General features: G+C 41.6%; 2 protein-coding genes across 6 annotated transcripts in view; one reads left to right on the forward strand and one right to left on the reverse strand.

Annotated features, from left to right (window-relative positions):
• The window catches only part of kiaa0825 (KIAA0825 ortholog), a 115,414-nt gene extending 100,057 nt beyond the window's left edge, over positions 1 to 15,357 (reverse strand). For both annotated transcript variants that reach the window (XM_040154263.1, XM_040154262.1), the window contains exons 1-6: positions 15,023 to 15,357; positions 11,035 to 11,186; positions 3,894 to 4,062; positions 3,324 to 3,518; positions 2,925 to 3,110; positions 2,353 to 2,677 (exon numbers count right to left, since the gene is read on the reverse strand). In XM_040154263.1, coding sequence (XP_040010197.1) covers positions 2,353 to 2,677; positions 2,925 to 3,110; positions 3,324 to 3,518; positions 3,894 to 4,062; positions 11,035 to 11,165 — 1,006 coding nt within the window. In that variant the 5' untranslated portion in view covers positions 11,166 to 11,186; positions 15,023 to 15,357. The remainder of the gene's footprint in view (positions 1 to 2,352; positions 2,678 to 2,924; positions 3,111 to 3,323; positions 3,519 to 3,893; positions 4,063 to 11,034; positions 11,187 to 15,022) is intronic.
• Positions 15,358 to 15,652: 295 nt separating this feature from the next.
• Positions 15,653 to 26,715, forward strand: part of slf1 (SMC5-SMC6 complex localization factor 1) — a 31,311-nt gene continuing 20,248 nt past the window's right edge. For 2 of the 4 annotated variants that reach the window (XM_040156439.1, XM_040156443.1), the window contains exons 1-15: positions 15,653 to 15,894; positions 16,291 to 16,434; positions 17,174 to 17,252; positions 17,376 to 17,601; positions 17,710 to 17,863; positions 18,149 to 18,277; positions 18,454 to 18,519; positions 19,035 to 19,181; positions 19,683 to 19,852; positions 20,018 to 20,152; positions 20,342 to 20,495; positions 20,726 to 20,894; positions 21,301 to 21,446; positions 22,069 to 22,178; positions 25,683 to 25,762. In XM_040156439.1, the coding sequence (XP_040012373.1) occupies positions 15,886 to 15,894; positions 16,291 to 16,434; positions 17,174 to 17,252; positions 17,376 to 17,601; positions 17,710 to 17,863; positions 18,149 to 18,277; positions 18,454 to 18,519; positions 19,035 to 19,181; positions 19,683 to 19,852; positions 20,018 to 20,152; positions 20,342 to 20,495; positions 20,726 to 20,894; positions 21,301 to 21,446; positions 22,069 to 22,178; positions 25,683 to 25,762 (1,918 nt within the window). In that variant the 5' untranslated portion in view covers positions 15,653 to 15,885. Of the gene's footprint in view, positions 15,895 to 15,914; positions 15,994 to 16,290; positions 16,435 to 17,173; positions 17,253 to 17,375; positions 17,602 to 17,709; positions 17,864 to 18,148; positions 18,278 to 18,453; positions 18,520 to 19,034; positions 19,182 to 19,682; positions 19,853 to 20,017; positions 20,153 to 20,341; positions 20,496 to 20,725; positions 20,895 to 21,300; positions 21,447 to 22,068; positions 22,179 to 25,682; positions 25,763 to 26,715 lie in introns of those variants that run through there. The other 2 variants (XM_040156441.1, XM_040156442.1) reach the window with 2 other exon arrangements.

The raw sequence follows: 26,715 nt of genomic DNA on the forward strand, positions 1-26,715 counted from the left end.
CACACCCACACCCACACACACAGACACACACACACACACACACACACACGTGACATGCAGACTTGGTCCACACCCTCCCCTGCAGAGTCAGTGAGGTGTGTCAGTAAGGTTTAAAGCCTGTATTGTTTCTGACCAGCCAACCTGTCTAGCATACTCCCCAGTCTCACTGCTCACCCCATTACACTTGGAAAACAACAGGAAAATTGGAAAAAGACACGAAATGAAAAAGAGAGAGGAAGTGGACGCAGGAGAGATGGAGGAAAGGAAAAGGGTGGGGGGGGAGACCCTTCACATCTGTCTAGGTACAATGTCAGAGCCTACCTTTGAGTCGGTGGGGTTAAAAGAGGAGGCAGATCTCGCCGTGAACGCTGTTAAATGGTTCAATGGTTTGACAGTGGCTGATGCTACAGACAGTGCTGCTCCCCTGGGAGCCTGCACAGTCTCCCTGGCATGACTCTTATCAAAATATACCTACCGCCTGCCTCTACTGCAGGAATAAACAATAACACAGCAGGAAGGAGGGAGAGATCTAAGGAGTCATTGGATGTTCGTGAAAATTTTTACCACTGGCATTATTGTCTTGACAATTATGGGTATAGCATATAGACAGTAAAGTGTGAAAGCAGATTATGCATTAATGTTCAAGTTTTGGGTGTTTAGGAGTCACGGGCATTTGGGTGGTGGGTATGCAGGTTCTTGAGCTTTTTTGGGGGGACTTAAAACATGAACAACACAAAAATGTAATCCCAGTTGTAGCCCTCAAAGCTGTGTTGCAGCTGATACTCAAAGACACACACACGCACACACATGCGCGCGCACACACACACACACACACACACACACACACACACACACACACACACACACACACACACACACACACACACACACACACACAAAACCAGCACAGGCAAAACTGCTCCATTTTACCATCATTACACAGCACGGGTCCCCTGCTCCCTTTGGAGCCGTGTTCTGCCTCCGGTGCTACATTTGACGGTTTGTTGAGCGGCACGTAGGTGTGTAGCCTCCGCCACGTTACGTGATCAAACAGCCCAACTGACGCATGGCCAATTATCCTGGCTGCCTCCTCTCATCTCACGTTTAAGGAGAGGGAAAGTAAAAACCAGAGAGGGAGATAGAAAGGGAGAAAGGGGAGAAAAAGAAACAAGGCTGGTGGTGTGTTTATCGAAGAATGGCAGATGTAAAAGCACTCTTCTCCCTGTTCCGCAGGGAAGCTGACATGTGCACCGTTTTTGAAAAAGTAAACAATGGCTCACACACTTTACATTTTTTTTCTTTACTTTGAATCTTTACCCTCAGCAGGCTGTAAATAGGTCAATATGAAACAAACAAAGAGAATATGGGAGGAATTAAGTATCAAAAGTGACACAGCGTGTGAAGATCTGTGCTCGTCTCTAGTCTCAGTCTATAACATCACTGCATGTTCCATTACAGTGACACATTCTGCATTAGTGGCAAATATTGAAAGTATTTCTTCATATTGTTGTGTTCTCTAAAATATCCATCCCACTGTGTAACAAGGTCAAGAGAATGTTGAACCTTGCTCTTAGTCCTGCGCCAACTCTTCCTCAACCCCCCGCTGTTCTTCCTACACAGATATATCACTGCTCAAAAGTAAGAGGGAGGTTAAGATTAATCAATTTCCCTTCTCCACCTTAAGGTCATAAGGTTGTGTGAAGGTGCTGCTGCTGCTCTCTCCTTGTTTTAATAAACCTTATTTTGATTTTTTTTAAGGAATTCCTGTAAAGAAGACAGCAGAGCTATGGTTGTCAACACTAAAACCAGTTGCCAAGATGGCACGGTACGTATTGCCTTAGTCTCAAGAGGAAGAAGTGAATTAAGTCTGGCTTAAACACACTGTTGCCAGACCTTGTATATGGCTTGGACCATATCGGGGTCATCATAGTCATATTTAACGTATGTGGTAAATAATGTTTAGAGGTAGTTTCAAAAGAAGTCTTGGCCGTAGAAATGCTGCTCTTCTCTTTTTGTTCGTGAAGAGGAAAGTAAGACAGACAGCAAAAAGAAAGCAATTACAATGGGAAAAGCAGTTATTGACAATCACTTACAGAGGCCTTGGCTCTGACTCAGATCACTGCACACTACAGTTGGAAAGTAACAGAAAAGTAAAAATGGAGAGGAGAGACAGTGAAAGTCATTAGTCCTTATTGGGTAACAATAAGAAGCAGGAGGAGAGGAAAGAAGGTAGAAATTGAGGGGAAAAAAACAACAGTAAGGCACATCTAAATAAAAATAAAAAAACAGAATCAGGCGAAACAGTAAATTACTGAATCAGATTTTAAAAAATATTTAAAAAGAGCCACTTACCCACAGTTGCACGGGACCTGGCTGAATATTTTTTGATCTTGCTGCTGAGTGTGGTGTTATCCCTCAGGGCCAATTCACATTCTCTCTCCACCAGGGAGGCCAGTTCTTGTGCTACAGTGCTGAGGTAAGCGGCATTAAGGAAACCGAGGATGGTGTGTGGTTCTGCTAGTCTTGAAAGGACTTGGAGCTCCTCTGTGAGGGCTTGGGTCAGAGCTGGGATCACAAAACGGAAACCCAGAGCCAGTCTGTCAAAGCCAGTCTCACCACTTGGGCTGGAGGTTAGGGACGAGTGCAGAATAACCTGCACAGATTGGCTTTTTAGGCCCTGGATAAATGAAATCAAAATAATATATCATTGTAAAATCACTGGAATACTATCGTATCATACTGGTGCTGAAAATGGACAGTGTTGGTCCGGAAAACAACAACATCGTTCAGAACTAAACCATGGTGGTAAAACACTCGCTAACATATATATATTTAAACACAAATATAAATTTAATTCTTACAGAAAATAATGGAATATGTCACAAGAATTTTTTCATTATTGCATTTTCAATACTTTACCGCACCTGGTAATGTGTGAGCACCTCAGACTCAGGATACAGAAAGAACAGTTGTTGCAGACAGTGAATCCGTTCAGGGATGGACAGAGTGGAAGTTTGTCTGGGTCCAGGACGCTCTGGGCTGCGGGAAGACAGCCGGTCCAGCAGGTGGCGGCGCAGCTGAACACGCACCTCATCCCATGCCTCCTGGATCTTAGGGAAATAATAAAACAAAGGGTAAGAGAAAAAATATACAAATGATCAACTTCACCCCATTCAGGAGGTATCTGAATATTTATTTTTTGTGGTAGCTATGTATATCTTCATTTCAATGCATTCAGCTGTCGAATTCCACATTAAATCAATTAACCTAATGACAAATTAAATACCAGGAAACACTGAATCGAATCAAAATGGGTGCATTACCTCTAATGAAGCATCATCTCTGACTGTATGTACCAAGTGGATGGAAGATGCAGTCAGTTGAGGATGAAGAGAGGAAGATGAAGAGGAAGAAGAAGGGGTACGAGGAAAGCAGACACCACACTGGGCAGACAGATTCAGCAGTAGCTGAAGTGTCCCCTCCTCTTTCCCATCTTCTTCAGATCTCAGGTACTGTTGCTGAATGGAACAGAGGAATGAAGTTGTGTATTTCACTGGAGGATATGAAGGGTTCTCATACAGAAATTATGAAAACATTTTGAAGGCTGTCTTCTAACATCTTAAGGTTTTGTCAATAAACAGGGCTGCAGATCAACAGATAGCTAAACGTTAATAACAAAAATGTCAGTGCAATTAATTGAGAAATTGAGGATACTCAGCAATATCCATGCAGATTGATTTAATCATTATGATCAACATAACCACCATCAGTCATCAGTCTTCTCCATTTTTCAGTTTGCTGCAGTTTTATTATCTGGGAATTACTTAAAACAAATAGCACTATTATTAATATCATCACCATCAGTCAGTGTCATAAACATTGTGATGTATTACCATAGCTCTGAAAAAGTCCATGAGCTCTTGATGCCCTGTGGTAACAGGCCTAGTACTGTTGTGCATTCTGAGGCTGAACCACCGCAGGCACTCTGAAGGACTCGGTGGACGTTCCCCTGTCCGGGAGTCTCCCATTTTGGCCTGGATGTCCTTTAGTTGCTGTTCAATGCTGAGTGAAAGGGGGATATGATGTGTATGCATTACCAAGCTCAGAATAAAAGAGAAAATAAAGCAAAATAAATGTTACCTTAGAAAACTGAGTGGAACCCCCCCCCCGAAACAGCCATTTTCAATTTTTGCTGCTCATGTTTCATTCTGACAACAACAGAGAGGAGTAAAATGCTGAATGCAGATACAGCTGGTCCATCTGATATTCTCCTACATGCCATGTTTACCAGCACAAAGCCAACATTTTCTCGTTAATCTAAACTCTTCCCATACCCAGTCGTGACTGAACAAAGTGTTTAACTGTCAAGATCGGCTGGGCCAGTGAGGATACTGTTGAGAGATTAAGTGCACCCCAGCCATTCGAACATACCCAGATGACGCTGCTGCACACAGTAACAATACAGAAATCAAGTCACGTTACAATCACACAAACACGTAAACACAATGTTGAAGGTACAAATGAACCCACACAGCATATCACATTTGCTTTCCCTCACTCTCATTCAGTGTCTGCACTGTGAGAAGACAGATACTGAAGCATCAACAGTAATGAACACAGACATCGACATATCAGTGTGTGAGTGTGTGCTAAGCATCTGGTGTGAAGTGGCGTTACAGGCATCGGCAGGCATCTGAGACGCACGCCTCTTGCCATCTCGCGTCTTACTATTCCCCTTGACACACACACACACACACACACACACACACACACACACACACACAAACATACACACACACACACACACACACACACACATAACACAAACAGCTCTTTTGATTTTAACATACTGCATCAGCTATTCCATTTCCCCTTTAATATGACAGATTAGAAATGACATCTTTGGGCCCGACATGTTAGTCATTTCCATGCAAATCAATGCATATTTATCCATGTAAGACAGTGTGTATAAGTGTACGTGTGTTTGTCTGTGTCTTTGTGTGTGTGTAGGCCTACAAACCTGCATAATTAAACATGTTATGATGTTGTGAATGCTGCTGTTGTGTTCATGTGTGACGGTGTGTTTATAGGTGTGTGCAGAAACCTGCATGTGTAAATGTGTGTGTTTATGCGGTAGTGCATATAGTAGTAGGGGAGAAATGATAAATTGGATCATTGATCAGTTGATCAATGAAAGTCAACCAAGAAAGGAAAATCAAGACAATCAATGAATGACAGCTTGAACCTTGGAGATGTGTTCATCATATTACTTTTTTGAAACCTTTTTGTGATGGCATTTAAAAAAGAAATTAATAATTTAATACATCAGTTTGGTAAACATTTCATACACTGCATGATTAATCAAATATTCAAACAAATATTCAACAGATAATGGAAATATTGATTAGTTGCAGTTACATCTCTGTCTCCCAAATGTGTGCGTGTGAGTGTACATGATACAAAGCCAAAGTGCCTTTTCCCCATCAGACAGCTCATCCCCTACTGCGGGCCTATAAACTGCCTCCTGCCTGCTCCTGGGCCATGAATGCGTCCAGATGTCTTACAATGGCAACACATTAAATAACCGTTCAATCTGACTGCCTTTCGTTTCAGTGGGGAAAAACGCAAGGGGATAAAATGTTATAGACTGTTACAAACCTCTGTCCTCTAGATTGAACACTGCCGAATGCTATTGTTCTCTCTTTTTAACTATCTTCCCCCTTTTTTCTTATTTAGGCAGGCCAAATGATTCATCTCACTTTATTCTCTTGACACCAACTTGTTGACTGACAGAAACCCAGATTATAAATGATTCAATGCAAGACAATACTTCTACCACAAGTGCAGAACTTTCACCCCCTTCAATAAAGCAGGCCTTTATCATGTTTTTTTCCCACTTTACCTTGTCTGTGTGTCCGTGTTTCTGTATTACTTTGCATGTTCATGCTTTTTCTTGTATGAACATTGTGTAGGAAAGATAGTGCCTTAAATTTTGGGACAGATTGTGTGAGCCCAGCAACTCTGCTTGCCCAAAGCTCACTAGCTGTAAAACACAGCTTTAGCAAGGATCAAGCAAAAACAGCGTGTTTCAGGATTGCTGATGGCACTGTGTGTAAAACTAATTGACACCACTTTACAACAACACAAAGGACTGTTCAAATGCTGGTTTGTTTGTGTGACCTCTGACTTTGCTTTCTCTACAAAGAATATAGAAATGATTTTCTGAGAAAATGTACTTACAGTAGACTTAAAATAACAACACTTTCCCTTCCCTTTTTTAAGATCACTCAGGATGGGCAATATATAAAGAGAAGAAATATACTGTACATTTAAGAATAAATGCAGAAGTAAGAAATGTTCTAAATTTAATTTTTAGCATAGATTTCTGTCCTATGCCATGTCTTGCAATGAAACCACGCTGTAGATTAAATGGCAGCACAGAGCACTGTACGTTTTTTTATAGTACGTCATAAACATGGATGTTCATTCTGGGCTCTATGCCAGGACTTCACATAGACAGCAGGTTTCAAATGGGCTTCCATCTGTAGCTCACTTTTCACTGACTCTCTGAAGTTAATTAAAAACAAAAAACGTAGGTATACTAAACCATGTAGTTGAGGTCAGATAAACTGCAGCTTCAAAGGACATCCACCTTGTTAGCCCAGGACTCAGTGAGATATTACTACAGTCTCTGGAACTCAATTTGGCAACACGTGGACACATCAGAATTAGAGTTTTGACCTGAAACCTATGTGAGGCCATAGACTAAGACAGGAAGGCGAATGGCTTTTAGGCTTCGTACTCCTTCCACTCCCAATCATCTCACTCTTGCCTTCACTACAACAAAACAATGTACTCTAATGGCTACCGCAACAGAACTTGCTTCAGATACATTTTCAAGCCCTACCTCCACAGCCCCCCCACCCCCACCCCAACCCCCACTCCTTTCATTCACTCTCCTCAAAACTCTTACTTTCCTTATTTCCTTTTCTTTGCTCTCGCCTTTCAATTACCCCTCCTTAGGGCCTTGTGCTGTAAGTTATAAAGTCAATGTGGATGGTCTGTGTCAAAAAGTCGATCCAGCTCTCTACAATGTTGCGACCTTTTGCCCGCCGGTGTGAAAGCTACCTGCAGCCTAATCAACTTGGCAGGATTAGCTCCGAACCTGATGACTTTCACTGCCAACAGCTCAGACACCGAGTAAAGAGACAGAAAGAGAATGAGAGAAGAGGAAGGTAAAAATGGGTAGGAAACAGAGGAGTCACAGAAAATAAATCCATTCAACTTTTTGAGTAAAGACGACAATGGACCAACCTGTAATGGCAAAAATGGTGGAGCAGAACTCAACAAAAGACCTGGAGAATGAGAAAAAAGGGAGAGGAAACTGGGAGGAAAGGATTCTTTAGGTCTCTTGACAAACATGTCAATCATCTTACCCTAACTGATACACACATACATACACTTGCACTTTCATTGCTGAAGTGAAATCTAATGGTTTTTGAGACTGGTCTAGCTAGACAGTTGACACCGTAACCATGCTCCCCCTAACCCTCACCACTGCTGAGAGAGAAAAAGGGAGCAACCGGAGGTCTTTTATTAGATATGATGGCACATTTCACAGCTCCCTGACTTACAGAAACCCAATCCCGCGATTAGTCAGCGCTTTGACGTTATCTTAAGTTCCTTGTCAGAATTAATTTAGTGTGGGTGGGCTGCTGTGGGGCTGTCTGTCTGTCGCGCTCTGCTCCCCTCCGCTCACCTACAGGAGGTGGGGGGTTGGAGGCAACGGGGGCAGGAAGATCCCTTTCAAATAAGCTCCAGCTCCACTCAGTGCCAAACCAGCCGCCTGAGAACTGAATATCTCCTCCATCAAAGGGCCCCATTCTATGAGGGGGAAAGGGAGTGAATGAGCTTGAATGAACAGACTGAAAACAGATCCCATACTGGCCCAGCCCGTCGCCCACTTAGTGCCCTCAGCCCTCAGCCCCCCAGCCACCCAGCCCGGCTAGTGATACCAGAGAACCGATAAAGCTGATATACTAACTTAACACACGTGTCACGCACAGCTAAACACAACATCAACCACATACTGCAAGGACTACAGATCAGTATTTTTGTTCACTGAAAGGGAACCTTGCACAATATTTCACTGTCGCAGACTTTCAACACCACCTGCTTGCACACAAGCAAAATCCTGACTATCAGAAGCACTTTCTCACACAGAGAATCAAATTTAAAAGTATTGATTTTGTACCGTGATCAAGATTGGCTGGCGACTAGTGAGAGCCATTTGCCTTGCCAGTGTGAGGCTAGAGGCCTGTCTGCAGTCTCCAGGCCTGTGCTAACACTTCATTAGAGGTCCTTTCCTGGTGGCCCACCACTCCCAACTCCCCACCCAACCCTGCACCGTGCCACTGTCCCATCTGATGAAAACTAATGGATTACAGCATTTCAATTTGGGGGAGCCAGCTCTGTTGTCAGCCTATCTTAATCTCCTTCAATTAGGGAGTAGCTCTTAGGAAAATCTCTGACATGTGAGAACTGGGAGCAGGCCAGTCACTATGACCCATAAACTGTCTGAAGTCCTTCATGGGTGTGGGCAGCTCTGTCTCCTCCATCTCTCGTTTTCCGTTTCCTCTCCTCCACTTCCATAATTTCACCCAGACACCAATAAGTCAATTAGGCAGCAGGTGAGTGAGCTGTGGATGTGTGTTTGGGTGTGTATATGTCTACAGCCCACCATTGCAAGACTTTGTTTGCCTGGATGTGTGCTGACAGTAAAAGGGCTGTCCTGAAGTAGTCTGGAAGGAAGTTAGCTGCAGTCTGACAGAGATACTGACCAGTGGTCCCCCACGGTGAGAGGAGGATTGCCTTATTTTTAGCCCCATTCTCCATTATCTGGACGCTTTGTTCTCATAATGGTTATCCCTCTCCCATCTGCAGGAACACAAAATAACCCTTTAATGCTTAGAAAGCAGAAAAATGGCCCGGCCTTCGGTAATAAGCCTTGAATTACCTACCCAAGGGTTTTCGTTTCAAGATGTGGAATCTTCAATTATTATGTTCCCATTTAAGAGGAGGAAGGAAAGAAAGAGAAAGAAGGGGAGGGAAACAGAGAGAGAGTGAGGAAGGGATGAGTCCCAGACACTAATGGTGCCAGAGTGAGGCTTTGTTCACTTGCTACATTTAGCCTGTCCTTCATCATCTGCCCTCAGCCTCACAACGCCACAAACGATAAAAGACCTGAAATATAGATCCACCCCCCCACACCCCCATGTATCTCTCTTTATCAATCTATTTGTGCTCTCCAACTATACCTGTCTACCATCATTGACATACGTCTATATTTCAGTCTGCTGTGACAGTGCAAAGGGAAAAAAAAGTCCAATTTAAGTTGTTAAGCTGCACTTTATGGTAGGATTCTTTGAGTAATTAATAGAATCGAACCACCAAGAGTGATTCTTCTTTCAGGTTATGTTATCAAATACTTGACCTTAAATGTTAGGAATATTGTTACATATTTCTAAAAGTTTGATAAAGGCCTCTTTGTGAATCTCAATGCGACCATCCCAAATCAGCTCAACCATGAACATAGAGAGAAATAGAAAGCAACCACAAACCTTTTCATTTCAGTGAAAGTCCTCAACAGTGCTAAACAGATTAAATCCAACTAACTACATTTACACGTACGTGAAAAACCAGATTATTGAGAGTAATCCAGTCATGGCTGAATCAGACAAATTACCTTTACTGCCATTAAGTGGTTAGTCTAACTCCCATAGCTACATGCAGCTGGTCAGATTTCCCCATGTGCTCTACCATATGTTTGCACCAAAGCTTGTATATTTTCAGTGTATTAGTTAGGCACTCTTGACGCTCCATATGACACTGCAGCATCAAGACTTTTTTTTTGCTGTGCATTGTGTAAAGTAAAAGGACAGTCATTGTCAGCTCCCATTTTTTTTTCCTACTGTGCAAATGTGTCTGAATTTTACAAACAGGCTGTTCAGCTGTGGAAATCGATGTATTTACTTTAGTTTCAGAGTCACTCGTAATCAGACTTTGAATTTAATTACTGCATTTTAGATTCATGAACACACAGCCACAGTAATAATTTTGTTTCAGTCTTCCGCACTGCTACCACAGTAGTACTTACAGTCTTAGGTCTTTGTTCTGCATATCAAGTAAATATCCTGTCAGACTTCTGTGTACAGTGCCAGAAAATTTTGCCAACAACCTGCTAACCAGGTTTCTCTTAATCCTTTAATTCAGACTAAAGAAATCAGACATAGCTGAAATTAGGGATGTCTCTCAGTTGAGAACAAATCCCTTTATTTTAAACGAAAAGTATTTATGCAGTTTCAATATTGTATGTTTTTAATAGAATGTATTTTCAGAGGATTTTTGTTTAGGCTAAAGACAGGTGACATATCCACACAGTGTGTTTAGATTAACCATTCACTCTCTGAGCGGTAGACTGAGCTTGTTTTCCCAACCTCAGAGAGTAAGCCATTTTCTGGCCTTAATCCTTGTAAAGTTCAGAAAACAACTTCCACATATGTGAAAACTGTCTGAGAAGTAAAAATCCACCAAAGTAAACATGAAGTTTTAATTATGGTTTGTCAAAGGTACTGTTTAACATTTCTTTCATTGTTCCAGTGTTGTCTTCTCATACTGAACTGTGCATTATAATGCACTCTACTTCCTGTCATTCACCTGACATCCACACAGAGAAATGTAAGTCTCCTCCAGAAAATAATCCCTCAAAAACATTCTGCCTTAAAAATTTCACTGTTAATTTCAATTTCTTCTTATTTGGGGTTTCTATGTCAACTGGGACAATATTTAATTTCAATCTTGTTTTGACATCGCAGAGCTTAAATTCTAAAACTGATGAAAAGCAAGTAAAAGTCGTCGGAGGATGTGGAATTCAAAGAAAAGGGGTAAAACTCTGAAATGAAAGAACTATTGTAATTTGAGGTCAGAAAGATCAGGATGGCATATTAAGTCAATGCTTTTACTGCTCTGACTGACCTGCTGGCATTGAGATTGAGTTTCTCCTCTGTGTCTTTTAGAAACTGTTCAAAGTCCAGCTCACTGGAAACCCCTGGAACCAGCAGCTCCACAAAGGCATGATCATCAGGAAAATCCCCTGGCCACTCCATAAAGCTCTGCAGGGAAAGGACCTACAGAGAGAAAGAGAGATATAGAGGCCTTATAGCATTACCAACAGTATACCTGTTCGTAAACCAAAATAATGCAAAAGACAACAATGGTGTCAGGATTAAGTCAACGATGTAGACTGATATATTTCGGCTACGTGATCTGGTGTGTTGTGTAATCGTACTTGTCTGTCAAGAAACTAACCACAAACATTTACACACACACACACACGCTATACACAGACGCCCACAGTCATGTGGTCTATAATCATTTAAAATATTCACAAACAGGAGTCTTATTAGGAGGCACAAATCAATTTCACCTGAAAGACTTGAAACAAAAGGAAGCTTATCATCAACAAAAACAGCATCTTCCAGTTCCCCTCCTCTTTCCTCAGAAAATCATTTGCTGTAGGAGGAGACCACTGATCAAAATTCATTGCCTCAGCCTCTAACCATTTCCACCTACTGACACTATAGTGAGTTAGCACTGGAAAAAAATAGACCAAATAAATAAACAATGTGGTGAGATGCTCTTCAGTCAAGGCTTTAAATAAACAACTCATCTCCCTACGTCTCTCAGAACTGAGGGCCACCCCCCTACCCTGTGGTGCTTAACGCTCATGCTAACAGCCAATCCCACACCGGTGCCGGGTTGCTGGGTCTCATATCAACATTGTCATCAACACGAGTCAAGTGGAAGGTAATGGAGAGTGTCTGTGTCAATTTGGCTTTCTCACACTCCGCCTCTCGCCCCTTCCTCATCATCTGCTCTGATTTTAATAATCCCTGTCAAACTCCAAACAGCTCCCTGCACTCCGCTCCGCTTCTTCGCTGCTGCATACAGTCTATGCCATTCTCCCTGACAGGGCAGACAGGAAGCTCAACATTCATTTAGCCTGCACAAAGGGAGGCCTGTCCAGCTGGACAAATATTATTTTCCTCCGCTGACAGCCCCACCAGTTAAGCTTGTACTTTATTATTTTTCCCTCTCTTCTTCTCTCTTACTGTTTCCCCTCATCATCACGCTCCCTCTGCGCCACTGTCTGAGAAGGGTCTATGCACAGCCATTGCTGAAAGGGAAGAAGATTTTCAATCCATGGATTAGGAATTCAACATTGTAATTATATGGGCTGAGCCTCTGTGTGTGTGTGTGTGTGTGTGTATGTGTGTGTGTATGTGTGTGTGTGTGTGTGTGTGTGTGTGTGTGTGTGTGTGTGTGTGTGTGTGTGTGTTCATGTGATTTTGGATAGTGTTTACAACACTATACTTCTCTTTATGTGTATTAAAGACAGACAGACAGACAGAAGGTCTGAGTGTGTATACTGTATGTCTGCTGGGCATCTTCCTGGTCTGCCAACATATCACCAGTTACCTTAAGCATGAGTGTGTACATGTAATTGTGGCTGTGTCAGGATTCTCCAGGTAGCACACAGTGCCTCATTAGTACTACACTTTACATCATCCGGTCTCCATTGTCTTGTCATTAGCTCTTTTGAAAGCAGATGTTGGAGGAGCCCCTGTGTGTTTTACAGTGTTGCAACAGGGACAACTGGGCCAGGCGATGCCGAGACATCGACTCCACAGCTATTGGAACATGGAAAGAAACACGGCCACACACACACACACACACACACACACACACACACACACACACACACACACACACACACACACATCACTGTCCTATCTCTCTTACTGCTGCCTGTCTACCCCAGCTAGGCTAACCCACAGCCCCATTTACAGTAATGAGTTTGTCCTGAAATATTTAGCAGCACATCCCCCAGGCCACCGCTTTAAAGCCACTTAGAGCATGTCAAGTTAAAGTCAACATTATTTTAAAGGGGGTACCTGACAGTCTGCTGTAAAGGAAACATAATACATTAAATAGGTGCATATTCTAAGATCACAATACTGCTGAAAACTATCTCATGCATACCCGGGGGGGAACGTGGCTTCACTGTTACTTTGCAGCCTTGTGGCCCTGTAACACTGTACTGGCTTTGACTGATGCACTTCTTTACAGTAAGTCCTTTCTGCTTATAGGTGGGCTTTAGTCTCATCAGATTTAATATAGTGATATTACTGCTAAATATAGGAGGCACTATCAAAATGTATTGGTCACTTTTTTTCTGTACTACAGGGAAATATGTGGACATAAAATCCTCTTGAAATATGTTGTGTAAGATTGTTTGAAAATTGCAGTGCAACAACTAACAAATGCCTATGTGATTAGCCTACACTGAGGGAATTAATAATACATGATTTAATCCTGATATTACTTGTCGTTGCTGTTTTGTGGAATAATCATCATCATTCAACAGTATTAAGGTACCCTGAGCAATGAATCAATTTCAGCCACGGAAAAAAAAGGCAATATTGTCACACTGGAGCAGATCGTATTGTGCAACTTCTCGCATCCCAACAGTAAGCTTAAATACTCCTGTCCTAAACATAAATTTACTGTAGGAGGATGGACATATACAACACCTAGATAAACATAAAGGTTGGATGGTTGTACTTGACAACTGCACAAAAAATGTATTTAGGTATAAAAAGTAAGGTACAAAGTAAATTACCTCAGCACATCATAAACTGCAAAAATGCATAGCGCTCAATAGAGCTGCAAGAAACAATAATTTAAATTATGAACATATCTCTCTCTGCAAAATGTCAAATAATAATGACAAATATCCATCCCAATTTAGCAGAGAAATTTCCTGACTTCTTGTTGGTCCAACTAACAGTCTAAAACCCAAAGGTATTCCATTTAAAAGAGAGAAATGCACAAAATCATCACATTTGAGAAGCCGGAGCCTGCAAATGTTTGGTGTCTTTTCTTCATTTATAACTTTTGTCATTAATCTATGTATGACTGATTGATTATCAAAACTGTTGTTGATGAAGTTTGCCAAATGGCTAATAAATAATCACCCAATCATTTCAGAACTAGGGCATACATATTATTCTCATTTGATTCTAATTTGGTAACATTTTATTTACATCGTATAATAGTCTTTATTATTTTAAGGTATTACCCACAAATATATGTTGATACAGCAGGTGTAAGCAACACATCACTGAGATAGTCCCACTAATGACTTTTACTTTTCACGGTAGTATATTTCCATGTGACCTAACGAAGTGAAATACATATGGACCTACTAGATCAGATTTTTGATTAACGGCTCGATCAAGGTCTAATCATAGAGCGTATGAAAACAGTAGAAAAAACCCATCAAAATTTCTAAGACCCCAAGTTATTATTTTGTGTTTTGTCCAACCAAAAGGCTAAAAACAAAATGTACTGAATTGATAAAGGAGTGAAAAGTGGCAAATCATGACACTGGAGAAGCTAGTGCCAGCAAACATTTGGTATTTTTGTTTAATTTATGGCTTAAATGGTTAACCAATTAATGATCAACTGATTATCAAAATTGTTGGTGATTATTTATGTAAACAAACCCTTTCATAAGGCTTGATAATATCGCTCATTTGATTATATTTTAATCTCATAGTCTTTCTCAGTATATTCTGGTGTTAACCATAATCATGTTTGTAGGTGTAAGCAACACATCAGTGAGAGGTGAGAGAGAGAGAGAGAGAGAGAGAGAGAGAGAGAGAGAGAGAGAGAGAGAGCCTTTGGACTTTCAGGTGTTTGACCAGAAACATACAAATGTTTTACATCACAGGAGCAGCTAGTCTCTGCATGGCAAAGAACTGACACTGTATTTGCTGATTTCGACAGGTTACCTGTATCTTTTTACAAAAATTTTCACATGGCACCCATATAACATAAACATCTGCACTGATTCGTCGTTACTTTGAGCGACAACACATGTATCATTTGTGTATCTTACCTTCTACAAGCTCCTTTATATTCGTCTCTTGATTGAAAGTTAATCCATTACAGGTAGGGGAAATATGGCCAGCGTCATTTGCAATCACTCGTTGCTCACATTTGTCTATAACAAAGCTGTACGCCAGCACATAATAAAATGCAGATACTGTGATGAAAAGCTCATCTGTCGCCGTCACTGAACGTCAACACAACACTGCACTGAACATTTTCTGTAAAAAGCCGTGCGGTTTCATAAGCCGCGTCTCGATCAGAATCAAATCGATGTAATCGATCGATCAGATATTACCATTAATCTCGCAGTGCAGTTTTGACAAGCAGTTATTTTTGGTTGTTTCCGGGGTCAGAAAAGCGTCCGTGACAACAACCTGGAAGTAGCTCAATGAAAACTTCCGCTCGATGGAAAAGTCCAACTGACAAACAAGAGGGGGGCGGAGGGCTGACTCCGTAGTGACTGAATAACATATTAATTTAACTAATGATACATAGAATTTCATATAACACACTCTTAAATTTCTACTTTTCTTTCAACAGAAAGCACGGCCGTTTAAATGTTGATAATGCGTATCGAATATTAATACATGAATAATCTCCCCTCTCACAAATAGTTAGCTCTGCCGTGAAGCTGTCAACAGATGGTAGTTGGTGGCGAAGAGGCGCAAGGATGTAAAACACATCTACCGTTTATTAAAACTAATGAGCGAAGTCGCCACGCACGTCTGTCCGCGAAGTTGAGCGATCTTTTTCTGAGGAAGCAGCCAATCACTGGAACAAAACACTGCTCAAGTTACTGGATGTCGGAGTCAGTGCCAGAGTTTTGGCGCGCCTGTACGTAACCGGGAGGACTCGGTCATTATCGGTGGTATGACAAAGGTACCTGATCAGTCAGATGTGTCCAGACAACTGGAAACTTAGTGATGAATGAGCGGGACCCAGATGTTTTGTCATTCAGTCAACTCTGGGACTGTAAAGGTGCAAGATTATTAAAAGCTATTCATGTGGCAGAAAGTTTTAGTAGACCCAAATTGTTCTTGTTGCACGCAAGTAGTTAGTCTAAAACTGTGTAATGAACTACTTGAGTCAAGTGAAATCCCCAAAATTAACATAAAGTGTCACGATATATAGTCCAGACAATACAAATATCCACTTCCTGCTGTGCCTGTAGTGTCAGTGAAAGCAATCTAAGCCATGTAGTCAAACAAGTATTGCAGCATTATTTCCTCCAATTAAGGAAAAGAGGCTACTTGACATATATTTAACATCCTGCAGACATCTTGTCTCTTCTTCGGTTTCTTCTTCAGGATGGAGATGTGCACACATGTTTTCCAGATCTCTGGGATAAAGATCCACGATAAGAAGAGAGTTTTGGTCCAGGGGATCCAGCAGCTGGGCGGAAAATACATAGGTGGCTCAGTGAGTAGAAATCCTTCCAAAACATTTAAGGGGGGAATGACGGATCCATTTCAGCCTAAACTATGAAGTAATTTGCTAAAGCGGACCACGAATTATGATTAATTTCTTTTTTTCTGTTGTATTTAATAATTATTCAGATGCACCTTCACACCTTAACAGGGATGCCACGGTGGTGTCTTAAAATTGGTTACTAGTCTCACCAGCAACCTCGAGATCCGAATAAAGAAAACCAAGTAAATCTTTTGAAGAACCAGCAAATTTTGATACATTAACTTGATGAATGGTCACGTCCTTCATATAGCTTTTTACGGCTTAATATAATTTTGGATAGATTACTTAAATTACCCCTTGTTGCGCTAAAATATTTTAAATTGTGCTATAATTCCTGCAGGTGGGGTTGGGCGGTGAATCTGTCTCTTTATTTATCGACTCGTATTGTAATGATCACATTGTGTTATTCTAAAATTCTGTCATCCAACTTAATGATTCCAAGTAAATTTTTATTAAAAAGTAATTAAAAACAAGTTACTTAAGTGCTTAGTTTTCACATGTGAAGAGTTTTGATCTATGTGAAACAGAACAGAGGAACTGAATTAATTACACTTAATTGCAACATCAGTGCCCAGTCTCCCCACAAAATCATCATTTATTTCTTACATATGAAAACCCAGTTCTGGTTGTCTGCTCTATATTATTGTTTTTTACATGTCCATAAACAGATGCAATGATTATCTTTCAGGTCTATCAGTATGCCAGCACCCACCTCATAATCCCCCAGGTTTTGTCCTGCGAAAAGTTTTTGGCAGCCTGTGCTGCAGGTCAGTCAGGATGATTATTAGAATGATGATGATGGATGATCATAAATAATTTATATCTGATCAAACTGATTCTATCAAGACCGCTCATCTGACCTACTTCCAACTCTTGACTCCCCCCATCAGGAAAGTGGGTTGTGACTCCAGACTATGTGTTGGACAGTGTTAAGAATGGTTCCTGGCTTGCAGAGGGACCCTATGAGGTGGCCATTTCCACAGGTGCCAAGTCTGCCTTCTACCCTGTCAGGCAGTGGAGGGAGAAGGTGGCCAGTGGGAGACTAACGGGGGCCTTCCAAGGGTGGAGGGTTCTCCTCATGGTCCAAGAGCCCAGCCGCAGAGAGATGTTCATACGGTGACGTGTCACACAAAAATAGTTAATCACAAATCACAGCAATCCCTCCATGTGTGAATAAAGTTGCAAAGTATGATAATAAATATACTATTCTTTAACCTTTCACAGGCTGCTAAACGCAGGCAGGGCCAAGGTTTACCACATCCCTCCTCCCTCTCATGTCTCCATCACTCATGTCATGGCTAAACCCGTCACAGAGAACTCAAAATCCTACAATGCTCCTTGCTACCCTGTGAGCCATATTGTCCAGCACCTTTTTGGGGTAAGTCAGTCTAATTTATAGATATGATCTATAAATTAGATCTATTAGATATGGTCTTAATTGATTATGGGGCTTCATTATGTTTATCTCTTTAATTTTACTCAAGTCTTGAGGTCCTAAGTTATATGGTGTAGTCAGTACTCAAGTCTTAAAGGCTTTTATTTTGCTGCTGATTGGTTGCTCAAACCTGTTACTTTAACAGTTCATATTAAAGCTTTTTTAAATGTAGAAATATTGGTTTGAAAATATTTAAAAGTCTAAAACTGCCCCCTCCTTTTTTGGCAGAGGAATTGCGTGGATATGAATTTCATTGTAACGGATCATCATCCAGCAGAGATGAAGAATGCCAACTTTGTTGATGTTGACTTCTCTAATCTGGAGACAGAGCTCAGGGACTATGTCGTCAAAAAGGAGGTGAGTATGTGTGTGTTTTTTGTTTTTTTGTTTGTTTGTTTTTTTGTGTGTTGCACTGAAGCATAGTTCGTCGTAATCATAATAAACTCTTAGTTGGTCTAATTTCTGTTCCCTTGAATTACCTTGTTGGCTGCTTTGTATGTGTTTGACATTATTAATAGGGTCTTTTGCTATAGGGCCGGCCGAGAATTTGCTTCCTTGAATTTCTGGGTTACCATGACCCTTACCGTCCACAGTTGCAGGTAGACATGCATACACACACCCCTATCCCCCAACCCCTGATCATTACTACATGTCTCTAAAATAACTGTTTGTTTCATCAAGAAGATCAGGTCATTCAATTTCCTTTATGTCACACATTTCAATGTAAAGTGACAACTAGAGAAAGGGCGCATCATACTTAGGTCACCGTTTTAACCACCACTGTCAGCTGATCTGAGAGTTTTGATTGGCAGGCCTATTAACAATACTCTCCACTGTCCTCTCATACTTTACCCAAGTGGATCTCCATCAGATTGCTATTACAAGTGCTCATGTATTTCCATTCTGTACTTTCAGAGTCCATATGCTATTTGCCAATAAGTGACAGTCAGAGATGACCCCCAGGAACTTTTGATCCTCATTCACTTCCTATTTCCATTACCCTTCTGCCCTCACTTTTTTCTCCTCTTTCTGACGTCCATATGTTTGAGTGCCATGTCTTCTCCTCCTCTCCATATACCTCTTACATTTCATTTTTGTTCTTTTCTTCCTCCAGGCGACAGAAACAGATTTTAGCAATATTGGTAGTATGATAGAGTGTGGTCTCTTCACTGAAGCCTTGGACTCAGTCAGAAGTGCTGTGTTCCCAGGTCTGCTGCCACCAGTGCCATACCTGATCTCCCTCTTAGATTATGCACAGCAGGTAGGACCGAAATTACCAGACTTCAGAATTTCCCAACTGCTGCGGCAAGAGCCCCATGGGCTGTATGAAAGTATTTTTGAATTTGGATAGCTGCCTTTTTGTCTTATTTTTTGGGATCGGTGTAATTGGACTAAACTGCAATTTAGGGCTGCAATTAAGGATCATTTTAATTGTCAAGTAATCCAACAATTACTTTTTTTGATTAATTGACTAATTTTTTTGCCTATAAAATATCAGAAAATATCACATCGCATTTTCCCCATGAGTCTTTGGTGACATCATCAAAGGCCTTGTTTTGTGCGACCAGTGGTCCAAAAGCCAATGATTGTCAGTTAACAGTGATATAAAACAGAGGAAAGCAGAAGATCTTCACAGTGGAGAAGGTGGAACCTGACATTGTTTGCTTGTAAAATTACGTGAACAATTAATTTTAGTTCTCAATTAATTTTCTGACATAGTCATTGCAGGTCTATTGTAATGTGTGTGTTCATTATGTCACAGGGTAACGCCACAGCCGTCTTCCTAAGAAATTTCCAGCAGGTCATGCATAACCTGCTCATTACCAACCCTCCCTGGCTCGCTCCCAGCTCAGTGAAAAAGTATTTCACCCAGCTGTTGCAGTGTCCTCGGTGTAAAATGGGCCTTTGGCCTTTTCTAGAGTCAGCCATCAGGTAATCCTGATGTTACAGGAGATTTCTTGTTAAATTATTCTCGCAAATAATTTTACACTTTTAATTGTTAAGACATTAGGTAAGAGAGACACTTAAACCCTCTCTTCCATTAAAAGTAATTTCCTCATATATTTACTGTTTCTCTGTATGTGTGTATTCCTTCAGTTACTGCCTGTCCAGTGAGGTCACTTGTCACCCCCTCCCTGGACCTGCCCTGCCAACGCTGATACGTTTCCATCGTGACCTCGTGGCATTTTTCCTCAGGCTCTTCCAGGGGGAGCTTCACTCCGTCACCACAGGGTACCAACTTACACATACACATCTGGAGACAGGGTGGTCGCTATTTGTATCAGACCCCTAATCCTTCTTGCACAAGCATGTTTCTGGTGGGGTTTTCCCACAGATATGAATACATATTCCTTAACGGATCATAATTAGAATTAGATGGTCTGTCCTTCCTTCATTCACCCCTGCCTTTCTCTGGCTCAGGGATTTTATGCTCCTTAAGGGAACAAGAATCTCTCAGGCATCATCGTCAGGATCTTTGCTGTATGTAACCTTCTGGACTGTGTGGGAGCGTTCCACCCTGCTGTCTCGAGCTGTGAAACGACTAACCCAGCTCTTGGTACAGGCCGCCGTTGAGGTAAATACTGTGGAACTTGTGCATTGTTATTCTCATTGGATGGTGTGTTTACTGCTATCTAGACAACTAACAAAAGTAGGTTTATTTTGATCTGTATTAGCCAGTTGGGTCAAATTTTTCTTTTTAAATGCCATGGTCAACAAACTTCAGCTGCTTCTTCTACGATATTCTGAGAGCTTGCTAACTCCCTAGTGTGAACCTGATGATGATATTGTTTATCTTCACTGAAGGACTACGCTGAGAGAGATGAGAAGCAGAGGCTGCATTTGGCGGACACCCTGCTGGACCTCCTGTCTGTGTTGGTGGAGTTCTGGTGTCAGCAGCACTTCAAACTGAACCAGAACCTGGTGGAAAAGGGCCTGAAAGACCTAGCAGAACAGTTTGCTGTTATTAGCCAGGGTATGGAATAAAAACTGAAAAAAAAACTGCAGAATAGGAAGAATGCTAGAAGAATATCTGTTTTCACTTCCACTGAATGTTCTGCTGTGGTATGTCATGTTTGTAAATATTGTCCTTTTAAATTTAATTTTGTGTGGTTTGTGTGTGTTAATCACAATGTTTATTTTGAGCTGATACTGCTGTCAGAAAAAACAGTGAAAACAGAATATGCAGTGGAATACATTAAGTAATTTAATCACCATACTTAGCTGAAAAATTGTCATTGTAATTTCTGAATGTTTTAATTATACAACTCTTTATGAAAATGACTGTTTCCTTTCTGACCAAGCCTGGCTTTTTTTTCAAACAAAGTAATTATAGACAGTATCGTATGTTGTATATATTTTCCCTCTGTTCTGTCCTATAGATGTGTCTCCAGTGGTTCTGTCAGAGCTGGTTGTCAGGGTTTCCTCTACCAGACTTAAGTTGGTGATGGCGGATGCTATATTCAGGAATCTCTGTTGCAGAAATGGAATCACTGTGGGAGATGAACCCCTCTCTCTCAAGAAAATGGTGTGTATGTGTTTGTTGTTCTTCATTTGATTTCCCATTTCTTTCCCACTGCTTTCATCAGCCCTCTATGGGATGGGCGCTGCCATTGGTAGACTTTATCATAATTTGAGGCATACACTTTTTGTTTGTGTGATTCAAAACAATCATGTGCTGTTTACTTAATTAGCCATAAGTTTACAGAGTTCAGTTAGCCTCCATTTCAGTTCAAGTACCAGAAAATTTCAATTTCTTTCAGTATGTTAAAGATTGAAAAATTCTGATTAAAAAAGTACACGCACAAAAGTTTGTAAAAATACAACAATTGATAAAGTAATTGAATAAACTAACTACATTACTGATTTAAAATGTTTCTGATAAATACACCAGTTTTAAGCATTTAGTTTTTGTTTTCACTGGGCTTTTGTGTCTTTAGTAAAGAGGCATAAAACAAAGTTGTTTTGTATTGTTACATATTACAGTTAGCTGCTACAGAGATACAGATTGCTGATATAGTCAACCATTACGTTGCAGTAGAACATCTGGCTTTCTCACTCACTCACTGTCTTTTTGCCTCCTCAGTCACTTAAAGACGCAAACATTCACTTGAAGTGTAAAAGCAACGTCTGACTTGTCTGTCTGACAGGTGCTGTCCTACCTGCCTGCTCTGGGACGTTTAGCTCGAAGTCCCAGCGATGCTCGCCTCAGGACTGGACCCACCTCCCACGGCTGCACTAGCCAGGAGACTGGCTGCGGGTCAGTTACACACAGCTGTCTGTGTATACCACTGTTAGTCTCCCTGATGAATTTTCACAAGAGCCTGAAGCACAATATGTTAGGACATACATGCAGAGGTGGGGACTCAACAAAGGTCAATAACTTATCTATATACATTTTAAACCAACTTGAACATATTTTGCCCCTTCAAGTGCTTTCTGTTTCAGTTTCTTGTACTAAACCGCATTTTAAAAATCCAAACCTCTTGTAAATTTACTTATGTTGAAGATCAGCCTTGACATTTCAAATGGCAGTGTACGCAAGTCCTTTGCTCTTCTCTCTTTTGTTCTTGTTTCTCCTTTAACTCATGTTTTTTAGTTTCCTGAAAAAAAACTTAGATTAGACATAGATTTAGATAGGCACGGAGGACCTGTAGTCATTAAAACCGGTAGCTGGTTTTAATGTTGTGACTGACCATTATGCTGGTCAGATTTCACTGAAACTGTAAAAGAAAATCTGCCACTTTCTACCATCCTGTCAAATGAGTTGAATGACTCTTTGCCATCTTTGTTGGCTTGTGTGTCTAAAAGAACAAAACTATTCAACCAGCAGTCTACACTGCCTCCATTGTCAGGTTTCCACCCATAGATATAAGGCTAGACATCATGCATGAGGCAAAATGGGTGAAAATGTACAGATGGGAGGAGAAATGTGAGTCAAAAGGAACAAAGGAACACCTGGAGAGAGGAGGAGTGTGTGTGGGGGTGACTGAGGGAAAGCTGGTGAGAGGCAAATGGAGGTCAGAAAGAGTCTGAGGAGTTGGCATGTGATGGGTCATGCCCAGGTCTGATCCTATCAGTGTGTGCTAGCTGACAGGAGGGGTGCAAAGGGAGGTTAGACCCCTCCTCTCACACACACACACACACACACACACACACACACACACACACACACACACACACACACACACACACACACACACACACACGCGTGCGCGCACTCATAAACAGTGCTAAGTCTGTTTTAGACAGGAAGCCAACAGATAGACAGACTGGGATATCCCATCAGGCCTTTTTGTCTTCCCAGACGACCACCAACTCTCAGCCTCCACCCCCCTTCTCCGCCTCTCTCGATCTTCCATCTCTTATACTAAATCCCTCTCTGAACGCAATCTCACACACACACACACACACACTCTCCATACCCCATGTCAGACATCTGCTCTTCCCCCAGCATGTAGTTGGCCTGGAGAAGGGCAGAAGTCACCAGGGAGCAAGTTCATGTGAAGGCTACTGGTTCATGCACTGACCAGATCCCCTCTTCCTTCCTTCTCTGCTCTTATTCTAATTACTGCTTTCCCTACAGTTTTAAGGATTTAGTTTATTTTGACAAAGACATGAGAAGAACTGAATAAAACAAGGAATGCAATCTGTGCGTGTGAGATAAAGAAATGCCAAAGGGCATGTAAAATCATTTGACCCTAAAAGAAAGAACGGAATCACAATGACAAAGCCTGTGATAAATTGAGAATAGAAACCAAACGTAAATCTCGTTTCCTCATTTTTCACAGATTAATTCATGAAATTATACATATTTTTGGTGATGTTGACACTCTTAATCAATTAACACATCTTATTTTGAAGCATTTATGAGTCTGACACACTCCTCAATTGCTACAAGTTTGCAACACAGTTCTCAATGTTGTTGGAGCTACTTAGATTTAAAAAAGAGATCAACTATATTGTTAGAACACATGTCAGTAATTCCTAATGCTGCAAAATAAAAACTGTGACAAAAGTATTTTTAAATAGCACAAATGTGATTGTGGTTTTAATAGAGAAGGAATGGTTTTAAATGGTTTCAGTTTTGTTTTAGCTCCCTTTTCAAACTGTCAATAGAGATATTATAAGACAAAATCCTGGCAAGATGTTGGGTGTTGGATTTATGAAAACAGGGTCCTAAAGGTCGAGAGGAGCCACATGACCCCTTTATCTTTGATTTCTGGCAGTTAGAACGCATTAGGTTGTTTTACTGTGACTTGAAGCTGCTGTAATTTGAGAGATGGAGAGTGTGCTTCTTCTGCACCAACAGACAGCCTGCCATTAGGGCACAAGTCCAAGCCATACCAAGCTGACAGGATGGCTGATTGACTGACTGCTTAGATGGCCATTTGACTTGCCGGCTGGCTGCGTGGCAGTGAGTGCTGTTAGCAGAAGGGAAGCTGTAATTAAACTGAGGTTTTCCCCTTGCTGGTTTAATCAAGCTCTGTGCATTGCTGTTATCTATTCAAATCACTGGACTTTGTCATTACTTTGGCTCCATCTCTTCTGACCAAACCTGTATATATATATTCAGCTGAAAAGAAAGAAAAGCCTGTAAATAGATCAACCCTACTAATATTTAACAATGGAGACAGATAAAAAGGACAGCAGGAGTTTTTTTTGCTATGGCCTTTTTGGTAGAATTACAGTAAGTAGAAAAATGTAATGTATAGCCTCTACTTGCTGTGGCATAGGACATGCACTTCCTCATTACTTCCATTATTGCTCACAAGTTTCTTGAAAGTCGGTCTCCAAGGGCACATGCTGCCCCAGGCCCAGAAATGATCACTGGGCCACTGACAGCATGCTGGCCTCTTAAAGTACACCATGAGGGAAGGAGAGACTGGGGCGTATACAAGCCAAGTACTGTCAACATCCACTGCTGCCAGCCTATATGGACAGGGGACACTCGGGTGAAGTGGTTTGAGATGAGAAGTGGTGCACCCTCATCCTAGACACTCTTATGGACTGTCTCACACACACACAAACACACACGTACACACGGAGCTCATCTCATCTCTTCTCAGCCTTGTCCCTGCTAATAACAAGCAACGTGACAGGACGTGTGTTTCCTCCTCACTGCTGGGAGCTCCTTCCTGGCTTCTGAACAAGCCAATTACCAGGGAACAAGCCTCTTCGCTGTAATACGGATGGCACTGTGCTTCAATGCAGTGCACACGCACATGCACAGACGTATACACACAAGACACCTGTCAGGCTTCATGCAGGCAGATCTCCCATACCCACTCACAAGACTAGTGACAGCCCACAGCTATTAGCACGCCACTACTTTGAAGAGGCTTCACTTTCTTTTACTAGTTATTCTTCCTAATGTGCTTGCTCACATTGAATTCTCCGACTACGCGTTTGAGGCGTTAAGTGGGAGGAAAAGTGCTTTGGAGACAGGAATGGAGGATTGTGTGTGTGAGGTGTGTGTATGTGTGGCCAACACAGTAGGGGTTTGACAGATATTGTCAGATTTCATATAAGATGATACAGCGCCACGAGGGATTCATTTGCTAATGGCACTTCCCACAGTACAGTGATGCCGGTTCCACTTTCTGCACCACCGGGTCTCCTCGCTGTCATGCAGAAATGGTCAGTCATTGAAACATTGGACTTGCTGATGTGAATCATGGGTAATCTCTTATTGAATTAGGTTTAGTACATACATGCATATCTTCTCATAACCCCTCTGACCATGTCCTTTGTTTCCATGCAGAACCCAGGGCTCTTTGGTGAATGAAACAAGCCTGGAGAAAGAGAACATCCCCAGAGGTTTGAACAGAGTCAACGCAGCAGGTATGGCGCGTACACACACTCACTCACACACACACACACACACACACACCTTGACAATATAGCCTTACATTTGCAAGGAGCAGACTTTTAGTGGACTGATTCACTGCACTAGGTCATCAGTAAAGAGGGACATGATAGCTCTGTCATCACTTTCAGTTTAATGAAGTGCACATAATATATGGGGAGAGTGATTGATTTGCATCAGACCACGCTTCCATCTAGTCAGCTGTAAGGGAAACTTAGCTGCATAAGTACGCCTATCGTGTACTTTGGGGGCAAAGAGTGGACCGTATTACCACCTCTTTATCACGCCTCCTCCTCCACTTGTTCTATTTGCGTTTATATTCAACACTGCGCTCTTTGTTTTGTTTCACTTTTTCCAAATGTCGTATTTACCCTTTAAAAAAGTAATAGATAAATAAATAAATGGCCCGAACAGAAATAATGGGTTTCTCACACAAAACAATAACGCATATTAGTACACAGAGTGTGCCTCAGATCTCCGTTTTAGGGATATTAAATGCAGCAATTAGGGTAGCACTGCAGATATAGAGCGGCTGCACTGGTGGAACTTCCTGCAATTAGAGGCATGGCACTCTGTGTGAACTCTCGAAGGTGTCAGAGCTTATATCTCCCCCTTCCACCTGATCAGAAAGGCCCTGTGCTGATGTGAAGGAGGGGTGGAGGGTAAAGGAGAGGGAGAGGAGGAAGGAGGGCTGAGGCAAGAGACTCAAGGCTGTTGGCATGTGTTGTTTTTCCACTACGTGATCTCTATACCGATGCGGTTGGCATTAATTTTTGATGAACCATCGGCACAGCATCCTCCCCTCTCGCCCTCTCATTCAATTCTCTCACTCTCTCACTCTGTCCCTTCCTCTCTTTCTCTTACAGGCTTTTTCACGCACATATCTAAGCTCGCTTTCTTATATACTGCACTTCTTTGCTTTGGAACA

Source organism: Xiphias gladius, chromosome 19 (assembly GCF_016859285.1).
Source record: "Xiphias gladius isolate SHS-SW01 ecotype Sanya breed wild chromosome 19, ASM1685928v1, whole genome shotgun sequence".
NCBI lineage: Eukaryota > Metazoa > Chordata > Actinopteri > Istiophoriformes > Xiphiidae > Xiphias > Xiphias gladius.